The 14,601-nt window shown below is 34.0% G+C and overlaps 1 protein-coding gene across 6 annotated transcripts in view; it reads left to right on the top strand.

Moving 5' to 3' along the window:
* Positions 1-14,601, top strand: part of RPS6KA3 (ribosomal protein S6 kinase A3) — a 98,780-nt gene that overhangs the window by 21,175 nt on the left and 63,004 nt on the right. For 2 of the 6 annotated variants that reach the window (XM_016125093.2, XM_016125094.2), the window contains one exon: positions 8,095-8,151. In XM_016125093.2, the coding sequence (XP_015980579.1) occupies positions 8,095-8,151 (57 nt within the window). Of the gene's footprint in view, positions 1-1,404; positions 1,498-1,627; positions 1,936-2,409; positions 2,511-8,094; positions 8,152-14,601 lie in introns of those variants that run through there. The other 4 variants (XM_016125098.2, XM_016125097.2, XM_036226397.1 and 1 more) reach the window with 4 other exon arrangements.

The raw sequence follows: 14,601 nt of genomic DNA, 5'->3' as shown, positions 1-14,601 counted from the left end.
TTTAACCTTTTAAAAAATATAACCTTTTAAAAAATATAACCTATGACTCTTAAAATTATTAAATGTATTATCAAACATTTCAAACACATACCAGAGTAGAGAATAGTATAATGAACCACAGTATCCCCATAACCCAGCCTCAAAGATTATCAGTTTATGGCCAATCTTGTTTCATCTGTATACCCCCACCCTCCATGCACACATACTCCCTTTCGTCCCCTCTCTGGCTCCACTGGATTATTTTGAGCTAATTCTAGATGTATCGGTTGAGGTGGAAATATTTACATTTACATTTCTTAAAACAAAGATTTTTTAAAACGTAACTACCGCACCATCACTCATAAAACATTCAATAATTATGTAATAGCATCACATATCCAATATGATCCTTGATTTTAATTAAGTACTTTAAACTTTACATTTCTTACATTATTACTTTTGGAATGATTTCTCTCAATTTAAGTTCTTTATTATGTTTTTTTTTTTTATTCTGTCATATGGATTGTTTTGTTTGAGGAGGTTAGAAATTATCGAAGAAAGAATTATGGAGCTGTAAAGACCTGGGTTTGAATCTTGCTTCTGCCATTCACTAATTAACTTTACTGAGCTTTGATTTCCTCATCTGTAAAATAGGGATAATTATGTCTACCTCATGTTCTTAGGATTGAATGCGATGCTTGCATAAAGTACTATTTACAGTCTTTGCCAATTATTATCTTCTAGGGATTTGGACTGCAATAAATAAAAATTCTCAGTTATTGTATGGTTTTTTCAAAACATTGCAAAATTTATATTTATTAGCTAATTACTAAAATAGTAGTTTTCAAATATCCTTTTAGGAAAGACAGAGAATTCAGAACTTTGTTTCTCCCTTCTTCCACTACTTTTATTTTGAGTCCACATTAATTTAGCCCGAGGTTACAAACCTTACCTTTAACTTTCTAAAGCTTTATATTATTTATATACTTATAGCAATATTTATTCTTCATTAATGACCCTTTCTTTTTTAGTGGGGTTATTCCGTTCAGTTATTTCAAGATATTAAGTTGGTGTCAATATACTTCACCAGTTCTTGCCTTCCTCAATATTCTTGAGTTCTTATTTTGATTCTCTTTCAATGGTCTAGGATACATCTTTGAACAATTTATGAAAAAAGATACTACCAGGATGGTGAAATTTTATAAGACTTTGCAGATCTAAGAATAATTTCCTGTGACCTTTGTACATAAAAAAAACTAGGACAAGGTATAAAATCCTTAGATCATAACTTTTCCCTTTCAATTCTCTGTAAATCATTATTTCATTGTCTTCTGGCATTTTATTGTTACAGAGGAAAAATCTGAGGTCAATCTGATTTTAGTTCCTTTGAAAATAACCTATTTTTTTCTGCTTGTATGCTTGTAGGATTATATCTTTATCCTTGAAATTTAAAAACATTTGCCAGGACATGTCTTGGTGTTGATGATCTCTGTTGAACCTCTCAGTCTCCAGTCTCAGGTATTTTTTTTCGGAACTGGAAAGTTTTCTTATACTTTTGATTAATTAAACTGCTCTGTTTTTTTTTCTTTAGGAACATCTGTTATTCATAGATTATTTCTATGTCTGTCCTCCATAGTTTTTAAATCTTTTCTTTCATCTTTTTTTTTTTTTCATTTACTCAAGTTTGTCCTCTGTGGCTTGGATTCTGTTTTCTTCGGTGTCAATGCTAATACTTGCTATTCACAATGCAGATTTAATTTTGACTACTGTGTTTTCTTTATTCTTATCTCAACATACTCTTGTTTCATAAGCAGAATTCCCCTTAGGGGTACACTCCAAAAAACATGAGGTGGATTCAGGCCTAAAACGTATCTATTTTCTAAGGCCGCAACCACTGGACCACGAAGGAAAAAAAAAAAAGCTTCTGGAAGGGCCCTCTAAAACTTCAAAATGAAGGTATAACCAGAGGTCATTCCTACCCTAGTCTAGAAAATAGAACAGACTTGAGTACTAGCAGGCCTTTAGTTGCTAGTGGAATAGCAAAGCAAGCATAAGGGCACCTTAACTAGAATAAATGGATTTTTTTAATACATTGTTTTTTTCTCTTTATAAAAATGATATATAATAAATGCCTATACTTTTGAAAATAGAGTACAAAGAAGAAAGTCCTATGACCCAGGTAATTACTGATACGATTTTATATGTTTTGCCAGTTACATGCACACATGTTGGGAGGGGGTACAAAATTGGGGTCATACTGTGTAGTGTTGTATCCTTTTTAATTTAATATATTGCAAGCATATTTTTGCATCATTTTTCTTTGAGGCCCTGATTTTAACCATTGCATAGTATTCCTACATATGAATAGATGTATTATGATTTATTTAACCAGTCCCCTGTTGGTCATTTAGATTGTTTTCTATTTTTCAGTATAATGAGTATGATGAATATCACTGTACATAAGTCTTTATGCACATCTCTGATATTTCCTTAGGATAAATGAGGAGCTGATTCTTAATCCTGTCACATTGGTAAGGATTATATACATTCCTTATTAAGAATATAAAATGCTTGTTTCTTATTGTTTCAATGTGATTGCATAGAAGATTCTTTGGATTCCAAACAATCTGATGATATCTTAACTGAAGTTTGAGAGAGGTCTCTAATGCCTCATCCTCAGTACCTTCATGAAACTCCTATCACATATGTGTAGGAAAACCACTGCTGATATCAGGGAGTTTGGAAGGCAAATATACTGGTGGAAAATTGAGAGCGGTTAAAAAAAAAAAAAAAAAAAAAAAAAAGGTGGTCCTTGCTCATTCCTACAACCCGGGTCTCCAAATTAATACACTTGGGTCTGGACCCTTTCTTTTCCTACTTCCTTCCTCTTATTTTGGGCTGTTCTCTGTGAGGAATTCTTTTCTCCCAATGTCCATATGTACATTTCATTTCTAGGTAGGAAGATGTCAGTACATGGTATGTCCTAAGTTAAGGGCAGCATTTGAAAAATCACAGATCATTTTTTTTTTAGTCCTAGTACACTTGTACATGATGATCTCTGCTGGACTGAAAGCATTTTTTAAAATTTATATTTCCTTCAAAGGTATCAAACAGCAGCCTGGAAATGAGCATTGCTTAAAGTGAAACTTTTAAATTAGGAAAATGTTCTTATTTTTAACGTTTCAGAATTTTTCCTTATAATACCTGGGGATACTTTAGAAGTCCTAAAGCCTTGGTTCAGAATTACTGATTTGAATTGTTCATCCTCTTTAAACCAGGAAGATGATGTTAAGTGATAGTTTTATACCACAACTGTAGAACTTATTTTGAAAGCAATTCCTGCTGAAACTCAAGCTAACAATGTCCTTTATCTGATTTGTTCAGATGAGACCTCTGTTGTACGTTATCTAATTTTTGACTTTTACACATTTCAGACTAACAGAGTAAAGCATGATTAGCACTTTCTAACCTTTTCCAGTATTTCATATAATATTTGCATATGTACAACCTTCCAAGCTCTACAGCTTTTTGGCTAGAAGGCAGATCGTGGGATGAGAGAGGATAAATACATTTGCCTCACTTTTAAACTATTTTTTTTTTGTCTGTACTCATTCTTTAGCCACATTGTATAAAAATATACCACACATGTGAATGATCTCTTCTGCCCTGCTTGACAGGAAATTAGCTGTAGTAAGTGGTGAAACAGGTTATCTCAACACTCTCCTGTACTTTATTACATTTAGAAGTTAACTATAGAAATGTCAATGTTATACAGTCAATTGAGGCAAAAGGGGGGATGAGGCAGGAACATTTATTGAGCATTTACTGGCCCTTGGTGGATTCTTTTAATTACGACATCCCTGGGAGATAGATATTATATGCATATTACAAATGAAGAAACTGAGGCTCAAACTCTAACTTACCTAAGGTCAGGTAACTACAGCAATAAGTGACAGACTTGAGTTTTAAATCTAGTGCTAGCCAGATTCAGACCACATGTTCTCTCTGTTGCTTAAAATTATAGAAATAAGTTTTCTTGCTTAATAGTTACTATTGCTTGAACTTCTGGAACTATAGACATTGAAATATTGAGTCAGACCGATGGTCCACGTAACCTAATCTCTAGTGAAGCCAAAGGTTTGAAAGAAACTTCTTAGCTGCAGGAGTAATTTTGTGCTCACTTGTGATAGATAACATCTGAATCTTTGTTTTGTTGAAAAGGTTGTTGAAGTAAAGGTGCTTTTTGGGTAGATTTTTGTAAATCTCCACTAGTATGTAGGATAACATTGGCTTTCCTATTTTCCTGCTTTAAAAATTAAATTGTTCAAAATTTTAAATTTTTGCTAAACTCAAAGGAAGTAAATAGTTTTGCAAAAAGAGCATAAAATACCTTTAGATCATGTTTCACTTAATTTTTTCTTAGATTGCTTTGTTAGTATATTACCATTAATTAGTTGGGTGAGGAGTTCAGAAAAGCAAATAAATTGTAAAATTTATGGATCACATGAAGCTGAAAATAGTGAAGAGGCTGACTGGCAGATTTGCAATCTAATCTATAGAGGATCAGAACTGGAAAAAGGTGAAACAAAAATTTTAAATAAGGCTTTATTCATGAGGCCATGAATAGGCAACTTAGTTTAATTCACTTATGTGCTGTGGACATTCCAAAAATAATGTATCTGTGAACTGCATTGATAAGTTGTTATCCGGGACAAAGGAGGTGACATGCCCTTTGCTTTGGTCATATCAAGGTTGGGGTGTTAATTGCACGCAATTCTGTATACTGCCCTTTAAGATGAATTGGGTGCATGCCCAGAAAAGAAGATAGTCTCATCTGTCTGAAAAGAATGTTCAAAGGAACTTGAGCTATCTAGAGAAAGAACAGACTTGGGCGGTTTATAGTCATAGCTGTAGATTTACTTCCTGTGACTCTGCAGATATACTACAAGCAAGTTAGTCATCATATATTAGAAATCCTCTTAAAGGGAATTTGTGGCTGAGGAAAGTTACTTTATAATGAAGAATTTTATCTAGCAGCCATTGTTTTTCTTGTGACGGTATAGTAGGCAGCTTGCTGAAGTAATACATTCCTGTCCTGATAGTATTCAAATATAGGTGAGAGAATGGAATAGAAAGAACTGAAGCATATGATGTATATTTAGAACTGAAGAATTTCACGATCCCTTACCAATCCAAAACCTTTTTTCAATTCTAAGATGAAAAGGACTTTATGGAGTATTATTGTATTCTTATGAAGCTATCTCACCTTAATAATAGTAGTTTGCATTTGTACAACTCTTTATAGTTTTTGGAGGCAAGCATCCTTATTTTGAATAGATAAAGTAATAGAGTAGGAGAAACTGAATTGCCCAAAAATGTAAAGCTTATAAGTGGCAGACCTAGGACTTTATCCCTAGTCCACCAATTCCAAGTTTAGTGCTGTTTCTACTATACCAGTTTGCCTTAAATTATAAGTTGTGATTCTTGCTTTACATACACTGAAAATTGCGAGGAGCAGATGGTTCTCAAATGATATTCCCGCGGAAGATGTAAGTGTAGCTGAGGTTAGACTGTGAAGTATAAAAGCCGTTGAGCAGATCTGTATTATAGAGAGAACTCTGTGTACACGTAATGAGAAAATCTAGTTTGGGCTACTAGATGAATGATAGTACCATTTACTAAGATAGCAAATACATGAGAAGTAGCAGATTGGTGAGCCACAGAGGGAGTGATTGGATTGAATTTTGGACATAATTAAAATAGCTAACATTGATTGTTCACTAAGCCAGGCACTGTGCTTAGGGTTTTATATAATTTATCTCATTTAGTCTTAACAACTCTCTGAAGATAAGACTTTGATCTCCGCTCCATATGAAGAAACTAAAGCTTACATAGTTTAAAAAACTTGTCCAAGGCTTCATAATTAGTGAAAGAAAAGAACTTTGATCTAGGTGTCTGACTCCAAAGGCAGTGTTCTTAAGAGCTAGTTTAAGGTTTGTCTGGGAGGTTGGAATAAAAATGATTAGTATTCAGTTGAACAAATAGTTGTGTGACTTTTAGGAGAAAGATGTGTCCTAGAGTTATTTGAGTCCTTGTTATAGAAGTGGGCAATACTATAGCCTCTGAATGTGTCTTAGAAAAATAAAGATTTTATACTTGCTTCCCCCTTTTCTGCATTTCGGCACCATTTCTGCGCTTTGTTAATATTGTATAGGCATTCACTAACCTAGGAACATTCTCTGAAGTGTTAAAATGAAAGGTGCCCTTTCTATGGGTTAGTAGACCTATGAGATCCTCTAGGATAGGGGCCATGTTTTACTAACCTTTCGTCTCCAGTTTGGTGCCTAGAACATAGCATGAATGAAATGGAGTAACTGGACAAATGGATGGATAAATAGGAATGGGAAGAGTAGAGAGAGGAGTTCAAATTGAGAGCAGTTGCCTCATGTGGGATATGGGGTAATGGGTGGGATACATTTTATTTTTCAGTTGATAATGCTCCAGAGATGGGTAGCTTAGATCCTTGTATATTTGTTGAATTAACAAGTGGTCAGGGGCATTGAACTCCTTTTTCCAGTGAGGGAACTAGAGAAGATCCTATGTGTTCCTGACTTCTGGTTTTTGTTTTGTTTTGTTTTAAATTACACAAATGATACATATTCATTATAGACATTATAGACACATTAGAAAATTCAAATAGTAATATCAAAACAAAATTTTAAGTTGTCTAAAATTCTACCACCCAGTGATAACCACCGTTAACATTTTGGTGTTTATCCTTGCAGAGTTTTTCCCATAGAAATATATACATTGAAACATGTATATATTTATTTAAAATGGGATCATTACAATCCATATTGTTTTGTAAACTGCTTTTTCACTTATTACATGTGACTGTCTTTCCATGTCAATAAATTTACATCTTTATCATCATTTTTAATGACTGCATAATATTCCATAATATGAATGTACCAAATATAGTTAATTAGTTCCCTGTTGTTAGGAATTTAGGTTTCCAATTTGGAATTCTTTTTGTAAAAAATTATGGTGAGCATCCTTGTATGTACATCTTTGCACACTTGTTCATTGTTTTTAAAAGATGTGAAATTATGGGACGTTTGAAAGTTTTATGTTTCTTTTTTTTTTTTTTTTTGGCAGGCTTAGATTGCCTTCCTGAAAGGTTGAGCTGATTTATACTTTCTCCAGCAGTATATAGTATATATCTTAAGTGCTCTTTTTCCCATACCCGTATTAGTGCTGGGTGTTTCCCCCCCCCCCCTGTAAATCATTACCAGTTTGAAAGGCAAAGGTATCTTTCGGTTAAATGCATTTCGTTGATTAGTACTAAGGCTGAACTCTTTTTTCCTTTATTGCTCATTTCTGTTGAGGTTCATCGTTTTTTCTTACAGGTTTGTAAAACAAAGCTCTTTGTGTATTGAGGGTACCAACCCTTTGTCATATGTTGCTTTTATTTTTTTGCAATCAATTTGTCTTTTAACTTTCTTGTGTCTGGCAGAAGTTTTAAAATTTTGTGGATTCAAATGTCAAATTTTTTTCTTTATGATTTCCACTCTCCTTACCCCATAAGTATTATCCACCTATATTTTCTTTTAATACTTGCATAATTTTATTTTTTTGACATTTAAATGTTTAATCCATCTGGATTCTATTTAGATGTAGAGCTCAAGCTTAATTTTCCCCTGAAATAATTAAGCAGTTGCCCTGATTAATTATTAATGGAGTTGGAATTTAGAATGTGTTTTCCCATAGAAAGTATTGTAAATGATGTTTGGTAAGGTTTAAATAAGACCATTTGTAATGCATTTAACTATTAAAATAAACTCAAGGACTCACCTGGAAAGGTAATCATCATTTATTATATCATTTCCATGGAAAAATGTTTTTGTAGTTTAAAATAATCAATTTACATATTAACTGTTGAAGCATAACCTGTTGCAAATTGGCAACTGCATACTTATATGGTGGTTCTGTACTTCATTAGAACCCTTTAGAGGTGAAAACATTCTTATATGATTTTGTTTTGTCTGCCTTCATTTAATTTTAATGGATGTGAGGTCTGTTTTGGTAACTTTCTACTTGCTGTGCTTTTCACAGAATGGACAGCAAATTATGGATGAACCTATGGGAGAGGAAGAGATTAATCCACAAACTGTAAGTAAAATATTACATCATAAGGGATAGAGATAAATAGGATACCATAAATTCTTAAGTATTCTTATTTTTAAACTGAGCAAAGTAATGATGATTTTTATATTAGAAACTTGTCGATGCTTTCACATCAATTTTACAGAAATGCCTTGTTGAATATGCCAGTGACATTATTAAAAACTGATAAGACCGATTTTAGGAGAATGACATAACAAATTGATTTTATATTGTTGAAAGTTTTTCATTAGTACCTTAAAGCTTTTTTAAAAAATCAAATTAACCATGGGTTTATTAGAGACAAAACATGTAAAGGTAAAACTTTAAAGAAATATTTAATATAGAAAATGAGTGTTCACCATCTCCTCATCTTTTTTGGTTGTTGTTCACTCCTAAATCCCTAGCCCCTAGACCAGTGTCTGGTACATAATAGACACTCGTTAAATATTATATAAATGAATTAATAAATTATCTCCCCCTGCAAGGTAACCATTGTTAGCAGCTGTTATTATTTTTTTTTGTTCTGTACATAACACAATTATATCGACAGTTACAAAATACATATATTCTGTAACTTGTTCTTTTTACTTAATGTCTTGAACATCTTTTATGACAGTACATGTAGATCTACCTCTTTTAAGTGTTTGTATAGTGTTCTATTTTATGTATGTCCTATACTTAATGTAGTTAAGTTTTCTCCCCTATTTATTCTTGTAAACTGTTTCAGTAGGATATAGTCTTAGAAAAGGACATGCTGGAACAAAGGATATGAATATTTAAATCTCAGTAGACACTGCCAAATTGCCTCCAAACCAAAAAGCTTGTAAAAATTTGACTGAGTGCCTGTTAGACCAAACCCTATTCAGCACTGAATATTATCAGGAATTACTTTTAATTTGAACCACACTAAATAAATAATGCTTTCTCATTTTATTTTGCATCTCATTTGATTATTAGTGAAATTGAGTATCCATACATTATTGGCTTTTGTATTTTTTATGTTTGTCTCATTTTCTTTTGGGTTATTTGTCTCCTTATGATCTGTATGATCTCTGTATATAATTCTGTATATTGACTCCATGTCTCTAATATATCTTGCAAATGTTTTCTTCCTATTTTTAAACATTGATTATGTTGTCTTTTATTGCGTATGTACAGAAGTTTTCATTTTCGAGTGGCTTCTGGGTTTCATATTTTGGTGAGAAAAATCTTTCCCTGTACCAAGGCTATAAAAATATTCTCTTACATTTTCATCTACCATTTTTATAATCTTGTTTTTGCATTTGGATCTGCGATCTGCTTACAATTAAAGTTACCTTCTGTGAAGTAGAAATCTTTTTTTTCCAAGTAGCTAACCTGTTGTCCTAATCTCTATTTATTGAATAGACAAAACCCACTAATTTGAGATCCTTCTTTTATCATATATAAAATTGTCATATACCCGTTGTATTAATTTCTTAGGGCCGCCCTACCTGTACCACCAACTGGGTGGCTTAAAACAACTAATTTATTCTCTCATAGTCCAGAAAACTAGAAATCTGAAATCAAGGAATTGATAGTTGTGCTCTCCCTGAAGGCTCTGGGATAGGATCCTTCCTTGCCTCTTCCAGCTTTTTGTGGGGCAGTCCTTGGTATTCCTTGGCTTGTAGACACATCACTCCAATCTGTACCTCCATTGTCACATGGCATTCTCCCTGTGTGTCTCTGTGTCCATATTTTCCTCTCATAAGGACTCCAGTCATTGTATTAGGGCCTACCTTACTTCAGTAGGACCTCATCCTAACATTATTACATCTGCAAAGGCCCTATTTTCAAATAAGATCACATTCATAGGTATCAGGGATTAGAACTTGAACATACCTTTTTAAAATGTTTTCAAATTTATTTTTCAATTATAATTGAGTACGATATTATATTAGTTTCAGGTGTGCAACATAGTTATTAGACATTTATATACCTTACAAAGTGATCCCTCCAATAAGTCTAGTACCCATCTGACACATGTAAAGTACAGCATAGGGAATATTGAACGTATCTTTTAGGAGGACATGATTCAACCCACAAAACCTCTGAATGTTTTGACTTTACATATATTTTCAATTACTATACTATTAAATAAATAATTATGTTGTTTATATGTGGCAAGGCAAGCTCTCTTACCTTTTTACTTTTCAAAGTTGTGGTATTATATATCTTCCAGACGAACTGTATAACCAATTTATCAAATACTCCTGAAAAATTAATTGGGACTTCTATTAGAATTGCATTAAATTTACAGATTAACTTGAAAAAATCATTTTAATAATATTGAGTCTTCACATCCAAGAACATTAATTTATTCTGATATTCTTTTATATCCTTTATCAAAATTTTATGGTTTCTTATATAGTTTTGTATATTTCTTATTAAGGTAATTCATGGATATTTTGTAGTTTTATGTTGTGAGAGGGATTCTTTTTCTGCTATGGTTATCGTTAGCATATAAAAAAAATTGTATGTTCCTATATATTTTTTAACATGTTGGGAAAATTAACATTTTAGAAACCAAACAAGTTGTCATGAACATTATGTTAGTTATGGAGGAGTGAGATTATTGTACACTTCTTCTTAAAACTCTTCAATAGTTTCGTGCATTCCTTTTTTTTTTTTTTTTTTTTCCAAATAAAATCCAAACTCTGCAATGTTACCTACCAGGCCCTGCATAGTAAGGCCTTTACACACTTCCCCATATTATCTTCAGCCAAACACCCATTATCCTCTACTTAAAATCCAATCACTCAAATATATCAGGTTCTCTTTTGCTCCTGGGCCTTCATAGGTGATATTCCCTCTCCCAGAATTCTTTTCCCTTACCACCCCCATATAATTAATTCCTGATCAGGTCCAAGTTTTGCTATCACTTCTGCTGAGATGTCGTCCCGATAAAACTATCACATCCATTTCTACCTTTATTTAAGTGTTTTTCCTTTGTGCTACCACAGCAGCCTATGCATACTCTAAATGGCAACAGTGTACTAGATTCCATTGCTTATTTATTTGTTTATATTTCCTACTAAACTGTGAGCTGCATGAGGCAGTGACCATATCGGACTTATTCTTTGTTTTATGTCCAGCACCCCAGTAAGTGCTTGTTACTTAAATGAATGCATAAATTAAGTTTTGGCTAACACAGAGACGTGGGCATGGGGCTTAGTGCCCAAGGCTACCTTCAGATTTGGTCTAGATTTCTGTACCTTCCAAACCACTTGAGTCATTTTACTTTATTAGTCTATAGTATGTTTTTATTGGCATTTAAGCAAGTGTAAAAACAATCAGCAAGTGTTAATATTGATTTTTCTGCCACCAGCTACCTTTTTTCTTTATGTAACAATTCCTTTAGAAGGAAAACCTTCATATTTTTTATTCTCTCGAGTCTAAAGTCAAAGCATTTTTCATTGTGTTGTTATATGTCTCACACTTTCCCTCAGAGTGCTCACATTAGTAACATTTACATCTCAAAGAAAACTGCATTCTAGAGATAGGTTGAATAGGTGCAGGACAAAGATCTTACCAGCAATGTAGGTAAACTTATTGAGTAGATCATTCCAGATTCTAGGAATTAGGTTTAAATATAAAATAAAGGCCTAATATTTAATATTTCTTTAATGGTATTAAATCCAAAAGATTGTCAAAATAATCTGTTAGCCTTATCCTTTTAAATTGTATTTGCCTTTAATGTACAATTAAAAGTTTTCATTTTATTAGTTACTTTAAATAGTGAAAGTTAAGATATGGCATTAGTTATGTTTGATGCATAACAAATTACCCCAAATTTAGTGGCTTAAATAATGTACACTTATTATCTCACAGTTTCTGTGAGCCAGGAATCTGTGCACAGCTTAACTGGGTTTTGTGGAATAAGATCTCTCACAAACTGCAATCAAGGAGTTGGCCAGGGTTAGAGTCTCATCTGAACTTTGGCTGGAGAAGGATCTGCTTCCAAGCTCACGTGTTTGTTGGCCCAGATTCCTGGCCCATAGGAACTATGAGATAATAATTGTATGTATGGAGCCTGTCGACTGGTAGGCTTTCTTGTAGGTTGACTAGCCCTTTTTCCATGGGCTAGAATGCAGGGTGTAATGATTAGCCAGTTTTGACCATGACAAAACCAGAGAATAAATGGAGAATAACAAGAGAGAAGAAACCTGGGTTTCTTATTGAGCTAATGAAATAACAACACTGCTTCATAACCTACCCTCTTACCTGTAGACTGCTCCACGAGAGATAAATAGGCACTTATCTTGTTTGAACCATTACATTTTGAGGATTTTTTGTTAAGGCAGCTTAGTCTGTATTCTGACTACATCTAATTATTCATTAACAAAGTAGTTAATGAATATCTGTTAGGTGCCAAGAACCCTGTTAGGTTGTTGGAAACACAAAACCATGTAAGGGAATCTTGCAGTTTTAAATGGCAAAATAAAGCTGTTTTTGTCCTCTCCTCTAGGAAAGTATCACCCAAAATGTTAAGGAGAATAAGAAACAAATGTGGTCTTTGAAATTAAGACTTCTGTAATTTGAACCACAATATATAAATATGAAAAGTGGATAAAAGAATCATAACAAGAGGAAGTTATAAGACCTAAATGCTTTTAGAGGAGCATATCAGCAGGAAGCAGGCCTTATTCATGGCCCCCATAGCCCCAGAAGAGCTCAAGAATGAGGTCACCAGGTACTATGGAAAGTGGAAATATGGCATGGAGCTGAAAACAGGGATTGGTCAAATTGGTCTATATAAAGAACCTTCACTCTTTCCTCTCTCCTACCCTTGGAAGAGATGGAAGGTATTTCATGGAGAACAAGGAACCAGAAAGGCTCCATCCACACTTGGGGAGCTGCAGGCACAGTAAGAAGTGGGGTGAGGAGGCACTGGGCTGGAAATAGGGAGATCAAGTGAAAGCCTACTAGTGAATGGTGGAGCTGCCCCTATGGTATCTCTTGAACATGTCTCCTGGTTTCTGTTTGCAGTAGGGCCATTTTATTCTGGCCGGATTTTTCTGTTCTTTGAACTTCATCTCTTCCTCTCTCCCCTTTATTGTTCGCCCTGCAGTCTGCCTTCTTCCCATATCCTACATCTGCTTCCATCTTCTGCAATTTTAATGCTGCTTTCGTTTCCCTTGGCTTTCTAAAGGCTTGATCCTTTTTTGTCTTTACACACCTGAAATAAAAAACTTTTATTTCTTCCATGTATCTCATAAAATATAAGAAAATTTAATTAAATTGGTTCATACCAGAATATACCAGTCACAACCTTCCCCCATCTTCCTCCCCAGGAACATTTGCATATTAATCAATATTTATGTTTAATTAGCTAAATTTCTCATCAGTTAACTTTCTCCAGCCAGTGTCTTGTTCTCCCTTCCCTGCTGGAGAGACTTATTTTTAGCCTTTATTTTAATGGGGCTGGGGAGAAAGACTGTCTTCATAGCAGAAGGTAGAGTGCTGTATAGCACCTCAAGCCAATATATCTTCCTGGACTCCGGAATTGTCCATTCTTTGTCAGCTGGCCAGAGACCTCCATGCTCTGCATGATCCATGCAGAAGAAATAGGGAGTCTTGACTGTTAATTCTCCACAATCATCCAAGAATCATTAGTTTCTTGCTTAGTGGGGAAATAATTCTCTTTATAGCTCTTGTCGTACCAGGTGAAGATTGTTCTGAGGCTTGAGAATTAAAGGAGATAAATAAGTACCTAGCACAAAGTAAGAGCCCTGTGAGTGTTGATTTTCCTCTTACTTCCAGAAGCTGGTCCTGCTCTCTCAGACTATTCACAAGGGATAAAGCAAATTCCGTAGAAACTAGGGGAGAATCCAGTAATTTTGTGGTTGACAATAGGCCTGACCACAGACAAAATTGTGAAATAATTTGACTTTCTCAACTTAGTCCTTTGACTCTTCTGTTCCCCTTAACCATTTATTTCTAATTACCATGCATACATTAATTGCTCATAACATCGATTTTGTAAACATTATATTACTATAGTCCTAAACATTATATTTATCAACTCAGTCTTTGTAGCTCTTATATCATAGTCACATGCATGATAGTCAACAGTTGGAGAAAGTTTATTAAAAGTAATGATAAAAAATTGTTTAAAAAGAAAAGTGAAGATATGTCGTAGACAGCCTTAAATGCTGGGCGAAGGAACGGCAACCCTATGAAGGACACAGGCAAGGAGTACACCAGCAGTGCTCTCTTCTTTTCATATCTCCGAAAGTCATGATGGGCCTTTAGCAGTGGTTTCTTCTATCTTTATATATGCCATTACGCCAGTTACTGTTCATATAGTAACCCTAAGGTTGCAGCGATGTATATGATGGCCTTCACAGTATCCAGGGAATTTCACCAATTCCCAGTTGTCCACTAGTTTCCTCCATTTTCTTGAAGCTTGCATTTGAAGATCCAAAGTGATAGTCA

This window comes from Rousettus aegyptiacus, unplaced genomic scaffold, assembly GCF_014176215.1.
Source record: "Rousettus aegyptiacus isolate mRouAeg1 unplaced genomic scaffold, mRouAeg1.p scaffold_m13_p_9, whole genome shotgun sequence".
In the NCBI taxonomy this organism is placed as follows: Eukaryota; Metazoa; Chordata; class Mammalia; order Chiroptera; family Pteropodidae; genus Rousettus; species Rousettus aegyptiacus.
The sequence above is the reverse complement of the archived record's forward strand: the minus strand, read 5'-3'. Positions and strand labels throughout refer to the sequence as shown.